The sequence below is a fragment of the Odocoileus virginianus genome, chromosome 30 (assembly GCF_023699985.2).
Source record: "Odocoileus virginianus isolate 20LAN1187 ecotype Illinois chromosome 30, Ovbor_1.2, whole genome shotgun sequence".
In the NCBI taxonomy this organism is placed as follows: domain Eukaryota; kingdom Metazoa; phylum Chordata; class Mammalia; order Artiodactyla; family Cervidae; genus Odocoileus; species Odocoileus virginianus.
The window spans coordinates 15,778,711-15,798,471 of NC_069703.1; the positions used below are offsets into that span (position 1 = coordinate 15,778,711).

Genomic DNA, 19,761 nt, shown 5'->3' on the forward strand with positions numbered 1-19,761 from the left:
CACTTCTAAAACTGAAAAAGAAGCTGACATTAAAATCATTACATAATGAATTAATAAAGTTCTCATGTATAAGGCCAGACTATCCATTATATTATAGAACAGTGGTAAACAAACATAACTATGTATGACAATAATTAAGTCACTAGTTTCCTACTTAATCAATATCAGTTATATTATTCTTACTAGGTGAAAAATTATTTTTATTTTGAGAATTGGCTTTGAGTGGCCCAGAAAAATTTTAATGTACAGAAATATAAGAAAAAGGTGTTTCAACAAAAGCAAATAAAATATACACTGAAAAAATCTTTTAAAAAACCAAATAAATTAAAATTAAAATACAGAGCACATAGCATTGGATTGGTTCCATAATCCATAATGAGAGCCATTTCTAAAAATAAAAATTTAATTGCTATAAAATTTCCAAATTGTATTAGATGGCTTTTTTTTTATTCTAGGGAGTCATTTTTTTCTAGTTTCCTATTATATCTCCTTCAAAATGTTTTTTTTTAATACGATATTGCCATTTTTGTAAAATCAATCATCTACTTATTATTACCAAGTGATAATCTGAAAGCTATAGTTAGTTTGCAAACTGTGTCTTTCTAATCATCTTTGAAAGATAAAAATATGTGAAAGCAACATTTAACTTGAGGGGAAAGTATGAGAAATGAAAGATTTTCATTCATTCAAATGAATTAAACAAAACAAAACCCTTTGTCACATATCTTCTAAGTGTTCCTACTATTCCAGGAGCTGGGGGGAGAAAAAGATGAATTGGGCATTTTTCCTTTTCTTAATGAGCTCACAATTTAATGAAAGAGACAGATGCATAAACATATGTGTATTGTATAAAATGATAAATATAATAAGGGACATAAGAGTGGCTTAGGAGATGTGGAGGAGGGACAGGCAGCTTCAGAAGATCATGGTAACCTTCACGGAGAAATTAAAAGGCTGAAGTTCAGGGTCCTGAGCACTGGATTGGAGTGGCAATAACTTCTAAGGTGTAAGAAAGAGCAGCAGCAAAAACATGGATCTGATGAAAGGCAGGATGTGTATGCACAGATACAAGTAATTCTGAACAGTTAGAGAACAAAATATGACACAATAGCGAGAAGGAAAAAAAGAAGCTAGACCATTTAATAGAAACCAGAACTTGAAAGCATCTGCTTAAAAATAAACTTGGTGGGAAACCACTGCAGGGTTCTAAGGAAGTTGTGAATTTGCTGGATATGTGTTTTACATTGATCTCTTTGCCCTGTAAAGACTGGTCAGCTGGGAGCCCTCAGATAGATTTCTTTGGCCCTGAGGTTGTTTTAGTCTAGGTAAGAGAGAGATGATGATGCTTAAATGGGGGGAATGGTAACTAGGATAAGAGACAAAGGGACAGATTTAAGAAAGGTATGGACAGGTGGGATAAAAAAAAGTAGTTGATGGTTGGTTTGATGATGGAAGTGGACAGAGCCCAGAAGTTAAAGATGACTCATATTTCAACCTTGGAGAATAGTGGTACCATCAGTCGGTGAATGCCAGACAGAAGGTGACACCTTCTTTTGTGTGTGTGTTTTCACGGAGGAGGGGGTGATAATTTCAGTTCATGGTTACCTGGAGTTTTGTGTGGTTGTTCTACATCCAGTGAGAAATGTTCCTCAGCAGATGGAGAGCTGAGCAGTGGGAGGAGTTTAGGAGGAGAAGGGGGAAGCTGGAGGCACAACTACAATGATCCAGCTTTGAAAAAGCATACAGGAGAAGGTTGAAATCATGTAAATGGATGTGATGACTGAAGAAAGATCTTTAAAGTGAGGAGAACAGACACTCAGACTAAAACCCAAAGAACTCCAATAATTAGTAAATGACATCAGATGAGCTCATTTGCCAGAAACAGGAAAATATGATTGAGTAAAATTAATTAATTCCAGTGTCATGGGGGTCCAAGTCATGAAAAATCCTCAGGAATTGGATGATCATCATTGTTAGTGCAAGACAGGTCTAGAAAGGGAGCTACTAAGAGTATGTTAGTTGACATTGTCAAGGTCACTAGAATTTAGGTTGCTGTGACTTGAGAAACAAATTGGAAATATGAGCATAGAAGCAAAGGAAAAGGGAGGAGCTCTTGAGGGGGCAGAATGTGAGGTCAAGAAAGTTTATCTAGGAGATTTTGTAGGCTATTTGAAATTTCAAGGTATATATAAGTTGAGGATAAAAGAAAAATGAAAGAGGAAGAAGAATAAGAGTATGACTGAAGTGGCCATATTTTTAAACTTAATACAAGTCACTGTATATTTAATACATATATTCTATTTCAATTCTATATAAGCAACAAGTTTGCATAAGCAATTCATATTGATTCAGGAAAATAAAAAAAAATAATGGAAACATCAAACTTTTGAAGTCAAAATTCCAAATAAGAGACTAAATAAAAATGTGGAATAATACCATTCTCTACATAATTAGTATCCTAAAGTAGACACTTTTCAAAAAATTCAGAAAGAGAAACTATAATATGCTATTAAAAATACTGGAATTTGAAATATTGAACTGTGTTTAACATATGCTTGTACTTACTGATTTATAAACACCTTCATGTACCCATAGAAGTAACATGGTTGAGATATTTTGACAAAATCTTTTCTAAATTTTATAATTAAAATGAAAGGATATTTTAAATTTTTATTACAAAAGTATTGACAATAATCCCACAAGCAGCCCTACTTGTTTTCTCCATTAATGAAAATTATTTCACTATATACATTTAAAATATAAAAAGAATGAGAAAAATATTAATGCATATAGAAAATTATATATGAAGCCATGATTCTAATATTACTAAAAACCTTGAATGAAAATTTTAAAAGATACCCTATAAAAATAAATATCCTAGTTCATGCTTCAAAACAAAATTAAATTGACATTTGTCATGAATGCAAGTAATGTTAGCAAAGAAACTATAATCTTTGCCCTATGATCACTCACCTGCATACTAAATTTAGGTTACAAGTCCTCTTTTAAAATTTCTATCTTGCTAATTTTACATATGAATATCATTTCTATGTTTTAAATTCCTGTTAATCACTTCAAAATATAGCAAGGGATCACTAATGGAGGAGAGATACAAATTGCAAGAATAAAAATTCACGGGACTGTGACTTCCTAGTGGTCAGGAGCTGTGTCTTATTTATTTCTGAACTTAGCTATAACTGGATCTGATACACAATAGGTGTTCAGTATAGCAAAGCTGAAGAATGAATGAAATGAGAAAGGTTGCTAAAATAAAAGCCCTCTAGTTAAGGCAAGAAGAGACAATGTTATTACTTTTTCTCAAGGAATATTAGTGAGACTCCCCTGATAGATGCTAGCTAAATGGATCACAAATTTTTAAAATATCTAAAGAACTTATTAGAGTCAATACATTTAATGTATTATACCTTTAGAGTAGTAAAAGTGCTTTTAAGGTATAACATAGATAATTTTATTTTCAGGCAATCATTAAACAATATTCAGAATAAGAATTTTCCTTCTGAAAAATGTGATTTGAAAGACTATTTCCATTAACTTGGTTCCAGCATTACCTAGCTGACATAATATTGGCATATATTAATAAAAGAAAAGGTGTTTTCCAAAGTAGAGTTGGCCTGGTTAAGTTCACATTTACTGATGGCTCAGTTATTACGTGTGTTTAGAATAAAAATAGTCACTCATCCCATCATCCCTACTGCCCCTGTGATCTTTCTAAGAAAAGCTTCTATCTCTACATGATCAATTTGAAAAAGTGGAACTGCATGCACAGAGCATCTCACTGCTTCTTTAAAAGGATTTCAAAGTACAGAGCATCACAGTAGTGAACAGAGGAAGCTTTAGGCATTTAAAAATTCCAAATTCCAATTCCATTTCTGGGGCTAAGACCACAGAACTCTCATGCAAATGCGTGAACCCAGACAATACAGAGGGTATTAGAAAGAGAATGGCAGGAAGCTAAATGTAAACAAAGACAAGGATCTGTCCGGACTAAGTCAGTGATAGAATTCATTTACTTTAGAAGACATCAGGGAATACACTATTCAAATTCTGTCTCCCCATCATTCTGCAGTAGTGAATTTAGAGCCATCTTTTTATTTACTAGAGTTCTCAAATGATCTGGTCAGATTTCTTTCCTGTTCCACCTTCATTCTCCCTTTTGGTTGACAGCCAATGTTTGTAACTGTGGTAAACTGATCTCTTCGTTGTCCCTCCTACTTTCCCACCACTATATATCTTTTCCTTTATTGTGTAATCATCATTTAAAAGGACTAGGAGAAAGACATACCAGCCAGGCATCCAGACTCTGTATGGCTCTGAGATCTCACTTTCATTTCCCTAATGGCTTTGTTGTAATTAGATTTGCAAAAACAGCAAAAGGTCTCATTTTGAATGGCAACAGCTGTTGACATCAACATTATATTGAATAATTTACTGGTTTAATTTTAGCTGCAAAACAATAAAACCCTCTTGTGGATGATTACTTTAGCAGGCAAAGTTCTCCCTCTCTGTTGCTGATTCTCCTGCTCCAAGAGTACCAGTTTCTTCATGAAATACCCTTAACCTCAGTGCCAAAAACTCACCAGGGGAGCAGCTTATTTTTTCTAGTTTCCTTGAAGCAGAGTGTCTATGTGACTCTTTCAGAATCATCAAACTATGTGTTTATGTGTAAACCAGTGAGGTGGCATTAGCTCTTCCAAGCTGAATTTGAATTTGAATGGCAGAATATTACTTTACCTTTTGAGAATCTGCCACTTCACAGAGTGACTTAAGCTGATTTCTTGACCTGCAGGGAATTACAGCAGCATCTGCAAATTGATGTCCTCTTGGCAGAAAATGATGTGGTTTGCTTTACTTCTTCAATTTTCCCTATCAGCCAGCCCTTAATCTGGCAGAAAATCTCTTTACGGAATCTCATACTTTCCTGCTAGATCTAAAGTACCCAAGATGATTCTCCACACCAAGTGTGCATATGCTTGTACGTGTGTGTGTACATTTGTGTGGGCACTCACAATGGTGAGGAGGATTTTTGGACAGAAGGAGGATAGAGCTTGTGAACCTGCTCTCAATTCTAAACTTACTCACCTTCTAGAGGAAAAAAAGAAAAGGAAAAGTCCTTATTAAAATAGGTTTGCTGTCTTTTAAAGAAATAGCTGAGAATCGTTAGATGCAGTGACACTATTTCTTTTATAGTTCAGTGCTTATCTTCTTTCTGCAATGTCTTTGTTATTCAACTGTTATCAATATCAAAGGTATTCTAATTATTATTCATTTTACAATGTATCCTTTTGAAAAGTTAAAAAAAAATGTGTACCCATCTTTGAACTGTCCTACATCGGTGGAAGATACATTAGGTAATATGCTAACCTATGATAGAATTACTTTCACAAAATGTACTTGTATTTTTCTTAATATGCATATCACTAAATTCCTTTTTTTTTATCATCACTGCTTTTGCTTATATTTTGTTGAAAGAATAATACAAGGCAGCATTTATCAAAGAGAGATCCTCACTTTAAGTTGATTGTAACAACAAAGAAACAGAAAGTGCCTGGTAAAGACTTTTATCAAGTGGAATCTCAAAAATATAATTGCTTGTTTTTCCTGATATCTTTAATTTCCAACAAAATTTGGAAGAATTTCTACACCCTACACAATGTATCTGTGAGACCAGCTTCATAAAGGTGTCAATAGAAGTCATTAAAAAATGTTAGAAACATTTTAGTGAGTATAAATTCAATTCCATAAAGCATTCTTGAAGAAATGATTTCTCTTAAAATCAACATATATAAAGATGAATAGGATTTTGCATGAGTATCATATATTTACTAGGCTGCCTCAGGGATAAACATGCTTGTGTGTACCTTTTGATTAGCAACATGCACTTGATTGAGTTTTTGGCCAGCAAAGTTGCTTACCCTTGGGTGCAGTTTGGATGGCATGGGTGGCACTCTCGATCTTGATCAGCATACTTGAAAATGAAACTGTTTGCCCCCTGTAAGCCATCTGGACATTTTTCCACACAGTTCGGGCCATCCTTGAAATGGGAGCACTTTGTACAGTTGTCAGGTCCCTAAAACGTGTGAGGAAAAACAAAACAAAATGAAGAAAGAAAAATGGGTGCCTTTTCCTCTGGAATGCATTCCTCTAGTTTAGCTGCTGAGACCTCAGTGGATGTCCAAATGCCCGCCAGGAAGAGCAGTTGCAGAAGTACAAATGGGGATGCTGCTAGTATAGACTTTCACTCAGCAAAACTGTCCAGTGAGTTTTCTAGAAGGACATCAATATTTTCTTGCTGTCATTTATTCCCAGTGAGATTACACTGCAACAGTATTTGGTAACAACACATTTTTCCTAGGAATATTTAATCAGTCACTAGGAATATGTCAATATGATCATGAGTTAATGAAGATGAGGAAATGATAGGAATTAGGCTTAACACTGAATTTCATATACAAATGAGATGTAAACTTTCCTTTGGTAGTACCATGAGTATTTGAACAATGAATTTAAAACTTTCTCTGGTTGAATTGTCAGGAATTAGGCATTTTGGGCAAATCAAATTTAATTTCTAAATTACTCTCCATCTCAAATCAGCCTATAATGCTAAAATCATATCATCTCTATGAATAGAGATTTTAGAAAATCATATTATAATACTGAGCATAATAAAAGCACAATCTAAAGAGCAAATGTCAAAAACTCCATAATAATAAACTAGATAGAAAATAAAATTATATGGAGAAACTAAAAAAAGAAGGTGATATAACTATGGCCATAATCTAAATTATACTGTCACTTTATATATTTATGTTTACAATTTATAATATCTAATACACACAATTATAATAAGCAATAACAGGAAAATATATTTAAATGTCATAATAAAAGTAAAAATATTAAATTCCTATTAAACATCTAAAAATTTTTCCAAAGGGATTGATATGGATTTGGTGCTGGGGAGAGTAAGCCTGCAAGAAATGATAAGTAGTGCCTTCTCAAATCAAATTTGAGAACATCGTGGTGAAAAATGCTATTGTCTTAAAATATGCTCATATATTTACACATTCAACTGTTTTGAGTAATTGTATAATAAGTAGGAATGATATTATCTACTCAAAATTTGTTTTAGCCTCCTTTTGAATACAGTACTGTCTCAAGATTCCTCTTCGTTTTGCTACTTGGAACTTCTTACCTCGACTCCTGTCTCCCACAAGTTTGTTTATATCTATAGGGCTCAACATTTGTGACAGTTCACATAGAACATAATTTAGATAAATAAGATACACTTGGTAAAGAGAAGGATGTTTAATATCATTAGGTTTACAATTATAAATGATGTGAATGTGACAGACAAGACCAAGAAGACATCATACAGGTCTATTTATTAGGCAGGGAGTTGGGGATCAGTCTATTCATGGGAGTGTATTACATCTAAGCCAGACATTACAAGTGGTGATATAAGGCATCAGGAAATCCAGAAACATAATACGTTAATCTTGTTCTTGAAGTCTGTGAGTCTGTTTCTGTTTTGTAAATTCATTTATATCATTTCTTTTTAGACTCCACGTGTAAGTGATACCATACGATGTTTCTCCATCTCTGTCTCACTTCACTCAGTATGACGCTCAAGGTCCATCCATGTCGCTGCAAATGGCATTCTTTGATTCTTTTTTATGTCTGAGTAATATGATTGCCAGGCGAAGGGTGGGAGGAAGAGGTAGTTAGGGAGTTTGGGATGGACATGTATGCCTCGCTATTTGTTAAATGGATAACCAACAAGGACCTACCATATACCACATTGAACTCTGTTCAATGTTATGTGGCAGCCTGGATGGAAGAGGTGTTTGGGGGAGAATGGATACATGCATATGTCTGACTGAATCCCTTTGCTGCCACCTGAAATTGTCACAACATCGTTTATTAATTGGCTATATCCCAATACAAAATAAAAAGTTTAAAATGTATACAAAAATAAAATTAAAAAAAGAAATATAATATTTTAAAATTTAAAGATAAAGGCAGCTAATGAAGAATACTAGTGCAAAGAAAAAAAGGGTAATCTGAAAGAAATTTCTGGAAAGACTGGTGAGGTTCAATCAAGTACCTTTTTGACTATTTTGAAGTGAGAATCTATCAATCTATCTACCTAAGATCTAACTAGATAAACAGATATAGATATATTTATATCTCATTTTTCTTAATTTCCTATATGTATTATATATATATATATGCATGTACACATGTATGTACATATATATTCAATATTTATATACATATATATTTTTTTCTATGAAATAGAATTGCAGTTCAACCTGAAGAGTCTGCTACTTATTTCCTTATTTCCTACCAAAAAAGAATACTTCACATGCTTCCAATTTTAACACCTGCTCATGGGTACTTAGGCACGTAATGCTGTCTATTACACAAAATCATTTACTGTGCAAGTATGTTCAGTGGCATGAGATTGTACAAGACAAGAGACATGCTGATGTCGTCTTCCAGAACACAAAAATAAAATTTACTAGGAGTAAATTAGGCAGTCAGAGAATTAGGAATTATTTTTCTATAAAATTCTTCTAATGTAAAATAATGTCTAGGTAAAATCAACAGATGTAAAAAAATTATAAAATTAAAATTAAATTCACATTTAATCTTTAGGCATACTTTAATAGGATATATTTCTTAACTTCCTTATTTTTAGAACATCTCTTAACTATTTGACTATATTACCATGACATGAAATCAAATGTCCAGAGCTGACACAACAAAAAGATAGTCTGACAAATCTCAAGAGGAATGAAATGTACTGATTCTTCATCTCATTTCCATAATAAAGAGATTTAGAGAAATACATGTGTGTCTAATGTGTACTCTTCTATCATTATTTTTCCAAAACTTTTAAGATTCTAGGTTCAGTGAATGAACTAATAAATGCAATAATAGCAACCAAAGGTGAAGGCAATATTCTTCCTTAGCTCTGATTTTAAGCTATCCTTCAACCCAATAATCTAGACAGAAAACTAAAGGATAGGCTAAATCCTGACAGAAACATGTCATTTTTTTCTTGGTGAAAATTGACATTTTTCTTTTGTAGTTACTGTAAAAGACAAAGCCATGATTCACCAGTATCTAATTCTCTTCCACTTTCAGCTTCAGAGACTATAGACATTCCCTCCCACTAGATGGGAGGTGCATCTTACTAGGGATAATGAAATTAAGCAGAAGCAATTTAAGAAACTGCTGATGCTAAACTCTCCGGCCTCACTTTCCCTGCTGCCATGATGTGGAGATCTTATGTAGGTGTGAAGGGTGAAAGTGTTATTCATTCAGTTGTGTCTGACTCTGAGACCCCAGGACTGTAGCCCACCAAGCTCCTCTACCCACGGAATTCTCCAGGGAAGAATACTGGAGTGAGCCGGTTCAGTTCAGTTGCTCAGTCATGTTTGGATTGCAGCACAACAGGCCTCCCTGTCCATCACCAACTCCCGAAGGCTACTCAAACTCATGTCCATCCATGGTGGTGTCGGTGATACCATTCAACCGTCACAGTCTCTCTTTTCCTCCCGCCCTCAATCTCTCCCAGCAGCAGGGTCTTTTCAAATGAGTCAGCTCTTTGCATCAGGTGGCCAAAGTGTTGGAATTTCAGTTTCAGCATCAGTCCTTCCAGTGAATATTCAGGATGGACTGCTTGGATCTCCTTGCAGTCCAAGGGACTCTAAGAGTCTACTCCAACACCACAGTTCAAAAGCATCAATTCTTCGGTGTTCAGTTTTCTCCAATTCTCACATCCCTACTTGACTACTGGAAAACCATAGCTTTGACTAGATGGACCTTTGTTGGTAAAGTAATGTCTCTGTTTTTTAACATGCTGTCTAGGTTGGTCATAGCTTTTCTTCCAAGGAGCAAGCGTCTTTTAATGTCCTGGCTGCAGTCACCATCTGCAGTGATTTTGGAGCCCCCCAAAAATAAAGTCTGTCACTGTTTCCATTGTTTTCCCATCTGATTGCCATAAAATGATGGGACTGGATGCTATGATCTTAGTTTTCTGCATGCTGAATTTTAAGCCAACTTTTTCACTCTCCTCTTTCATCAAGAGGCTCTCCAGTTCTTCTTTGCTTTCTGCCATAAGGGTGGTGTCATACTGTTGTGAGTAGCCCTTTTCTTCTCCAGGGAATGTTTCTGAGGGATTGAACTCAAGTCTCCTGCATTGCAGACAAATTCCTTACCATCTGAGCCACCAGAGGTGCAATAAATTCAAAACTTCTTGGGATGCCAGACCATCACAGAGTGGGGATGAGGAGAAGGGGCTGAAAAAGCTTCCCAGACTTTCAGTGCACTTTACATGAAATATATTTAAATATTTTTCTGTAGTCTACTGCAATATGGTGGTCATTTATTATGGCAACACAAGCTTTATTAACCTTAATTTAATAGCTACTTTAGCTTTTGTCAGGTCCCATCTTCTATGCTTTCACTTCTCTTGCTGCCTCTCTGGCTTGTATTTTGGTCTTGTTTGACTTTATCTGATGTCCCTTACTTTTCTTCTTGCATTCCCTGTCTTATCTTTCTTGATAGGACTATATAGGAATAGTGAAAGTTGTGTCAGAAAAGATAAAATTGTTTAAAAAAAGAGGAAGAAATAGAATAAAGAAAAAAATAAATAAAACCAAGGGCAGAAGGATAAGGATATAAAACAAGAGGCTTGCTTTATTTCAGATCTATCCCTCTCAAGATTACCCTGATTATCTGTCACATTTAAATCGGATAATACCATCCATTTTACATCCATGTGTGATGTATATTCCCAGAAAGCATTTTATCCTTATTACATTATAGACATTGTTGTCTAGAGAAAAAAAAAAGTGAGATGAAAAGAGTGTGGAATTTGGTGTCAAAATTTCTATAGTTGAATTCCAGCTCCACATCTTACTAACTTGCTGATTTTTGGAATAACTTTCTAGTCATTACAATGGGTTCAATTTCTTTATATTTTAAATGGAGCACATGATAGTATGTTTGAGGTATAATAGTGTTTGACAAATATAAATATTTATCAATTATTATCATTAGGGAAACACTGACAGATCAAGAAAATGAGATTTCAACAGAATAAATCACAAGGCCAGGTGTGGGAATTCCAATTAGCTTTATGACTTCTTCTATGTCATCATGTCAGTCTCATGAAGAAGCTTCCTGAACCTCTTGGATATCCTAAGTAATATATACCAGTTACATGACACATAAAACCACCACTGTCTCTAGTTTTGATAAACACCATGTAGACCCAGAAACATGCATACACCTTGTATAATATTGCTTGAGCTCAATTCTGGCAGTTTTTCAGATAGAAGAACCTAAAAGACACTATGCTCTTGTTAAGCATTTCAAGGCTTACTGACCAAGTGATCAAGCTGGTTTTCTTGATCTCATGCTCTGATCTTCTATAGTTGAGTGATTCAACTTTACTGAGCTTTTTGTACTTTTGACTTTTTGCCTTCTCTAATCTCTAGAAGTATTCATTCACAATTTTAGCAATGAATAGTCATTTTAAGCATTTGATCCACCAATGCCATTATTATAGAATCAAAATATGTTCATTAAAAATCTCTTTTCATTCTTTCTTGATTATCAAATAATTTTGAAAATTGCAAGAATATTCACTTTCAGGGCTTTTTAATGTGTATTTTTATAAACTATCTCAATTCCTTTGAGGAATAGACTTAAAAACAAAGACATCAATAAGCTAGTTATTTCCTAGCATACTTATGACCATAGGAGGCAGCATAAGGAGTGGAAAAGCACAGGACTGATTTTGCAGTTTGCCTTGTTCAGAGAAGACGGCCAAATTCTTGGTTATTATAACTGTATGCTTTCAACTCTTTTTCTCTGAAAGACACTTTTTTTCGTTCTCAGACATATGGTTCCTAGATATGATAGTTTTTAGACAAATTTTACAGAGACAGGTCAACTTACTTTAACAACCCAGTATGGAATTTTACTTTCCTGTTTCCCAACATTCTTTACAGAATCCACATTTCTCATGCTGAAGATTAATTGTATTTTCCATTACTACCCTTAGCAGAAAAAGAAAATAGCCACATATGCCCTGAGCATACTTACTTGGAAATCATTACATACTAAATTGTCTTTTAGACTTTGGTTCTTCAGGCCAAATCACATCACTTCTTTTTCTCAGAGGTCTGTTTTTCCAAACTTAATCATCCTCATGGTAGTCCTTTGAACTGTCCAAGTATCCCACACATCCTTCTTTAGGGGAAGTTCCACAACGGCTCACTGGGGCCTAATGGAAGTTTGGAGGGCTCAGTGATAATTTTTTTCTACGCTAATTAAGTGCTGAATAAGCACTCTGGTAGAAAAAATTAATGTCATTTAAATTTCAAATGAATTCTTATGGAACAGTGTAGACCTCTTGGCCACACTCAAATGTTGGTCCTCAAATTTTCTACTGATAGATGATTCAACAGACAAACTGAAAATTTGTCTAAAGAAGGATGAATACGACACTTTGGAATGACAGACTCATTCTGACCTCATTATTAAGAAAAAGTCTCATTTTAAGAATGATGGGAGCCAAAGGAAGGTCTAAAAAATAATTATCACTTTTCTCCATAAGACTAACTTCAAACTACATAAATGTCAGCATGTTCATGAGGACTTTCCTAATCCTATAGCTCCTCCTTTGATCAACATGGTTCAATTTTTCTCTCTGCCACAGTATTTTATTACATAATTTTAGATTTTAATTTATGAAAACTTGCCTACCCCCTTTTTTCAATTTTTCCTCATAATGCTATCACAGTTAAATGATTAAACACAGATATGAATGTATTACAGTTTACCTCAAACGAAACATGAACTTTCATATTTACAAATCTTTACGTGATTCCTCATTCTAGATTCTTCTTAAAAGCATAGCTCAAACACCCCTTTTCTTTGGCTTTCTTTGGTGCCCCAGTTTTCAACTCAAAGGTTTAGTTGCTCCCTCATATGTATTCCTATAACAGATTATACATATTCATGTTGTATCAATTATTTTGCCTCCACTTAGTTATTTGTGTATCTCTCTTTTCAACACGATGCAATCTTTAAGGACAACATCATATTTTCTTTTTAAATAATTATCTTGGAAATAAATATTTAAGAAACTGAAGTTTTAAGTCTTTTCAGCTGCAAACCTCTTGGGAAATTACTGAATGTGATTCCCCATAGCATGCTATAAATACCTATTTAATGGGTGGATAAACGACACAGCAATGACTCACAGATAGTCATACATGAAACCAAATAAGCCAACACAACCACAGATGTCTTCAGGCTTACCGGTCCATGACACGTGAGGATGCCATCTTCCATCTTCTCACACTGGGGGTCACACTCGACACAGATGGAGCCGTTCTCAAACTCCCGAAATTCGCTGTGAAAACACCAGCAGCATGAGGCAGTGTAAGCAAACAGGCTGTCAACTTAACAAATGAGGTAACATCTGCTAAAAGTCCTATTGGCAGAGTAAATTCTAGAGTTTGTTTCTCTATGTGCCAGGAGCATCGGAATCATTTCCCTGTGCATTAACGAGTAAGTTCTCCATTAGGAGAAAAGATAAACTGCAGCCAGATGGTTCCTCCTGCCCTCCATTGGGTTCAACGACAGACTCATTCAGGAAACCTCTCTCTTGTGAGAGATATTCCAGCAGTCTCAAAAAAAAAAAGAAGAAAGAAAGAAAAAAGGAAAGAAAAAAAAAAGTATTACTCTTTTGGTGACACAGCAGAACCATTTCTGCTATTTTAAGTAAGGTCGTGCCTGTTTGTCTCTCTATAAAATTTTACTCTTGGCTGAAGCCTTATTTTTTAAACTTTGAAAGAACTATTGTATTTTTTTGTTGCTAAGTTACATGAATGTTCCCTATCCTTGTCCTTCAAATCCCAAGACTTTTCAATTTATTTTTAGTGAAACTTCAAAAAACGCTTTGATTTCTTTTCTTCTTTCAAAATATCTGCCTTAGAGAATTAGAGAAAATATCTTTTCATGGTAGATTTTATTTTCTTAGATTATTGATCTAGTATCACAACATTCTTTTCGGTTTAAACTCTTTTTTGAAGTAATTCTATATGATATAAAATTAATAAAAAATAGTTTAATGGTAACATCCTAAAACTTTTAAATTAAAATCTAGGATGATGGTCACCTCTTCCTCAAACCTTACATTTTGTGGCTATGTGAATATCAAATGTTACCAATATATAAGTTTTCTAATCAATATCTACTCTAGAATTTTCATTTCAGTAATTGCATATCCATTATGTATGACTTCCCACGTGGCGCTTATGGTAAAGAACGCGTCTGCCAATGCAGGAGACAAGAGATGCAGGTTCAGTCCCTTGGCCAGGAAGATTCCTGAAGAAGGAAATGGCAACCCACTCTAGTATTCTTGTCTGTAGAATGCTATGAACAGAGGAGCCTGGTGGGCTATAGTCCATTGGGTCGTACAAGTTGGACATGACTTAAGCAACTTAGCACAGCACACAACACATGTATAATATGTATACAACCACACTGTTTTCACTAATGTATAAGAGGATGAGGTATTGGGTATAAACAATTTAGAATGTCAGCTGTGAATTATTTCTTTTTTTCATAGCAAAATATCTCATTTGGTTATAATAAAGCCTTAACAGATAATTGAAATCCAAAGGGTGGGCTGCATTTTCTTTTGGTTATATTAAGATTATATCTACATCAAGGTAAAATAATGGTTTGGTTTTCAAAATAAATAGCATAAATTTATGATGAGTTATGTGTGGATATACATATTTACTTACATGGATTTTGCACTCAAATTGAAGTGCTGGTTTGTTATGGATTAACTTTTTACAAAATTTCTAGAGTTTAAAATGTCTAATACTTAAAATTTTTATATTTTGCATGTTTTATCAACAAAATATAAAATATTCAACAGAGGAAAACTTCAGAATATAAAGGTAAAAATGATGTGCTGCTGGTGGAGGTGGGGGATGAAATTAAATTGTAAAGAGAATCAAAAGCATCATGTGTAAATGAGATTACATGATTGTCACAGCAAACTCTGCAATCATCAACAAAGCACCATTTCTGAAAACAGCTTTTTGGGTGATGAGAGAATTAGGATACTAAATGAAGATAACCATTTTTATGTTTCTAAGACACAGGCCATCCTTGTCTTTTCTCAGAGCTCCCTTTTCCACATACAGAGTTGAGGAATAAAATGAGTATGTCATAAAGAGTCCTGGAGACAACCTAGAGGCTTTTTCTTTTATAGACTAGACTTCTCCTGTAGAACTTCTGGCTCTCTTTCTTTCTGGTTTTCAAAACAGATTCTCCTTGCAATTTCTTTGCTATCTCCTAGAGATTCTGCTATAACTTCGCCAGAGATCACCTTTCACCTGAGTCTGATCTAACAAGTCACATTCCATGAAGCATGCGCTTTGGTTACTGAGCTTTGAATTTTTGCTGCTATACATTTCTCAAAGTTTTGTGTGTGTGCTACTTTAACCACTCCTGTGATCAAGAGCAAAAGCTTTGGGACTGGTTGGTGTTCTCAGTACCAAGATTAATATTTCTGTCTTAAATCTCCTAACTTCTCTAGACTTCACTTCCTAAATATCCTTCTTACTCTTAAAAAGGAAAAAGTGTTTCAATGAGAAATGTAAAAGATGACTACAAAGAGCTAAGACTGATACCCTTTCTGTTGTTTCTCTGTTCTTCACGTTTCAGAAGCATTTAGCCATGTTGCCAGTTAAGAAAACACATTTAAGATTGCATGGCAATTAGTTTTCTTGTTCATTTTGAATACTTGTGTATTGTAGTTTGTTGTTGCTGTTATTTAGTCACTAAGTTGTGTCTGACTCCTTGCGACTCCATAGCCCACCAGGCTCCTCTGTCCATGGATTTCCCAGGCAACAATACTGGATGGATTGCTATTTCCTTCTCCAGAGGAAACCCAAATCTTCTACACTGGCAGGTGGATGCTTTACCACTCAGTCACCAAGGGAGTCCATATTGAAGTTACAAACTGTCAATATAATGACTTGTATGATATGGAGTCCATCCTAAAGGAAATCAGTCCTGAATATTCATTGGCAGGACTGATGGTGAAGCTGAAACTCCAACACTTTGGCCACCTGATGTGAAGAGCTGACTCATTGGAAAAGACCCTGATGCTGGGAAAGATTGAGGGCAGGAGGAGAAGGGATGACAGAGGATGAGATGGTTGGATGGCATCACCGACTCAATGGACATGGGTTTGGGTGGACTCTGGGAGTTGGTGATGGACAGGGAGGCCTGGCGTGCTGTGGTTCATGGGGTCGCAAAGAGTCAGACACGACTGAGCGACTGAACTGGAACTGGAACTGATTTGGAACTGGAACTGGATGATATGGATTTGAGTGCTAACAGCCAGGATTACCTGACTCAGTGTTTCCCCTTAAAAAAATCCTCTTTTTATCTTTTATGATAGTCAAGCTATTTGTTTATGTAAATAGGTTCCCTGATTTTGTATTTCATATTTGTATTTATTTTCAGCAGTGTATAAAATAGGTAGTGACTATTCTACCTAACCATTTAATCAGCTCAGGTTTATAGAAACTAAATGTAAATGAAGATAACTATTTTAGGGGTAGGAATTCTAACATGACTTTATTATGCTTTTTTCTCTTTTGATAATCACAACTATTTTATGATATCAATACTAGTCCCATTTTCCATATTGAAAAAAAAAAAGAGTTTAGGACAATTAGTTATTTATCCAAGGATGGACATTTCAAATAGGAAGTGATTAAGTTAGGATTTAAGCTCATTTTTCATCAAAGGCTGTCATGTCTGCCAGGCAAAGTTGGAAGAAATTTACCAGTATCACAGATTGGAGATGGCAAAATCACTCATTGGGCAGGCAAGAATTACATCAGATATTTATAACATAGTTTAATTTATTATATTTTAAACTAACCCTTGTGTATTATTTCCTAGGGCTCTTATCACTGTGGCAAAAAACATTAAGAACTTTATTATATTTCTTTAATACATTTGATTTAATGATTTGGAAAATGTGGTTTCCCTCGTGGTTCAGATGGTAAAGAATCTGCCTGCCAATGCAGTAGACCTCGTTTTGATCCCTGTGTCAAGGAAGATCCTCTGGAGAAGGAAATGGCAATCCACTCCAGTATTCTTGCCTGGAGAATTCCATGGACAGAGGAGCCTGGCAGGGTACAATACATGAAACTGCACAGAGTTGAACACAGCCGAGCGACTAACACACAGACAAACTTTCAAAACAGTCAGATAATCAGTACTGTTTGTTGTTTATTTAAGGAACCAGTATTTTTCCTTTGCTTAGCTTTCATTGTCTCATAAAAATGAGACAGAGAGTAGTAGAGATAATCTACTCATCCACATGTCTATCAATTTCACATTTTTGACAAGTTCAAAACTGAAATATTTAAATAAAATACAATGGTTTCTGGAAAGAAACAGGATGAAAATCAGATATCCTGAGTTCCAGTGTTGGTTTGGTACTTCAAATATGTTTTGACATTGGTCAACATTTAATTCTACTACTTCTCACTATTTGATAAAATGATTTCTAGAGTCTATTCCCTCCTTAGAACTGCACATACATATTCAATAAACTTTCACTGTAACAGTCTCTTACTAGAATTAAAGTCTATTAGTTCCATTTTAATGGCATCAATTGCTATACACACAGAGAAGCATATTTTATCTGAAGTATTTTATGTACAGAAAATATCTTTCTTTCATAATAATATGAACAAGCATGGATACAATTCAATTCAATGAGGCAAGTAACAAATGATTTGCTATTCATTATCAACTTTATGAGTTGATTGTGCTCTACAAAGTTTCAAGTTGAATTTTCCTGATAAAAATATTAAATCCTTTATTTGGATACTGTCTTTATTAAGATATAATTCACATATCATGCAGTTCTTCTATTGAAAGTGCACAATTCAATGCTATTTTAATATATCCACAGAACTGTACAACCATTATCACCATCTCAAACTATTAAATAACTTTTTAAAAGTGGTTTTACATTTAAACTTCTAATTTTAGTATTTTTTCCTAAATTCATGGAGGGAATTGGTTTTGGTCATCATTCAGAGACATATCACTGTTAATGAGATCCTTAGGTTTTTATCCCTCTAATGTAAAATGCAAAAATGCAATGTTATCTTGGATTATGAAAACTGTTATTAAAATAGGGACAATTTATAAGACAGAAGAAAGAACTTCAAAACTACAATTTTACAAACCCTTGAAAACCTGTTCAGTGAGCAATATAGGGAAATTTGACTCAGGGACAGTGCTAAAATTTTTATTTTAGTACTAATGAAGGACAACTGTGATGCATGAAATGGTATGTTAGGTTAAAGTGATTTTATGAGTATATGAAATGCCACACAATGAGGTATATACTAGGTTTTATTGTTGTCAATTTGATTATTGCAGTATTGTAGATGGAATTTAAAATACTTGATTTAAAATACAGCTTAGGTTATCTTTAGAAAGTGACAAAGCACTTTCAGAAAACCTTTTCAACTAGAAAATACAAAGGTAATTTCTCTATAGGGCTAGGTGCTTGTCTGAAACATAAAATGTATGTTGTTCCTAATACACAATCAAATAGCCTCAAAATCTAAATGGAAAAAAATCAAAAGTTATGCCATCATTCCAGATGAAAATTAATAGGAAAACAAGAGAAAAAAATTGTTGACACATATGAGAGGAGATATTACTTATCACAATGTCCTTCATAAAGGAAATAGAAACATTTTTCAACTTGGAGAGGTATAAATTTCTATAATCTATTAAGAATTACCCATATTTATACACTTTAAAAAATATATGCACAATAGTCAATCTGTCAATATGCATTTTGACCTATCTGTTCACTAAATAAAATTATTCCTTCTTAAAACAATTCTTTTTTATGTTTTTTGCTTTATGCCACAAAAACTCTCCTTAAAAATCTTGGCCAGCACACACATTCTGAAGTTTTACCATATTATGATCATTTCAATATCTGAACCAATCAGTACCTCAAAGGTCATGAGACCAAGATGACATAAGATGCCTTACCCGTCATAGAGGTTACAGGACTCTATGCAGGCTCTTCCCCTGCTGAAGCGACGGCACGACAAGCACTGGTCTGGCCCAGGTCCCCAACACCCGTCATTTGAACAGAGATGGTTGCACACCATTCCTTCAGCAGCTGAAAAACACACCAAAATCAAGGGGAAATAAAACAGAAGGCTGTGTCCAAACTAACCATGTTAATATAAATCTTCTTGCTGCTGCTGCTGCTGCTAAGTCGCTTCAGTCGTGTCCGACTCTGTGTGACCCCATAGACGGCAGCCCACCAGGCTCCCCCGTCCCTGGGATTCTCCAGGCAAGAACACTGGAGTGGGTTGCCATTTCCTTCTCCAATGCATGAAAGTGAAAAGTGAAAGTGAAGGTCGCTCAGTCGTGTCCGACTCTTAGCGACCCCATGGACTGCAGCCTACCAGGCTCCTCCGTCCATGGGATTTTCCAGGCAAGAGCACTGGAGTGGGGTGCCATTGCCTTCTCTGATGAATCTTCTTAAGTAAAGCTATTTCTAAAGGAGTCGCTGTGAAAGGAATCTGTGGCAGATGTCTCTCTGCCTATCCAGATAGCACATTTTTAAACCATTCA

The 19,761-nt window shown here is 34.8% G+C and overlaps 1 protein-coding gene across 4 annotated transcripts in view; it reads right to left on the reverse strand.

Annotated features, from left to right (window-relative positions):
- ERBB4 (erb-b2 receptor tyrosine kinase 4) overlaps positions 1-19,761 on the reverse strand; it is a 1,221,654-nt gene that overhangs the window by 282,437 nt on the left and 919,456 nt on the right. For all 4 annotated transcript variants that reach the window (XM_070458601.1, XM_070458599.1, XM_070458602.1 and 1 more), the window contains exons 13-15: positions 19,168-19,300; positions 13,360-13,453; positions 5,934-6,088 (exon numbers count right to left, since the gene is read on the reverse strand). In XM_070458601.1, the coding sequence (XP_070314702.1) occupies positions 5,934-6,088; positions 13,360-13,453; positions 19,168-19,300 (382 nt within the window). The remainder of the gene's footprint in view (positions 1-5,933; positions 6,089-13,359; positions 13,454-19,167; positions 19,301-19,761) is intronic.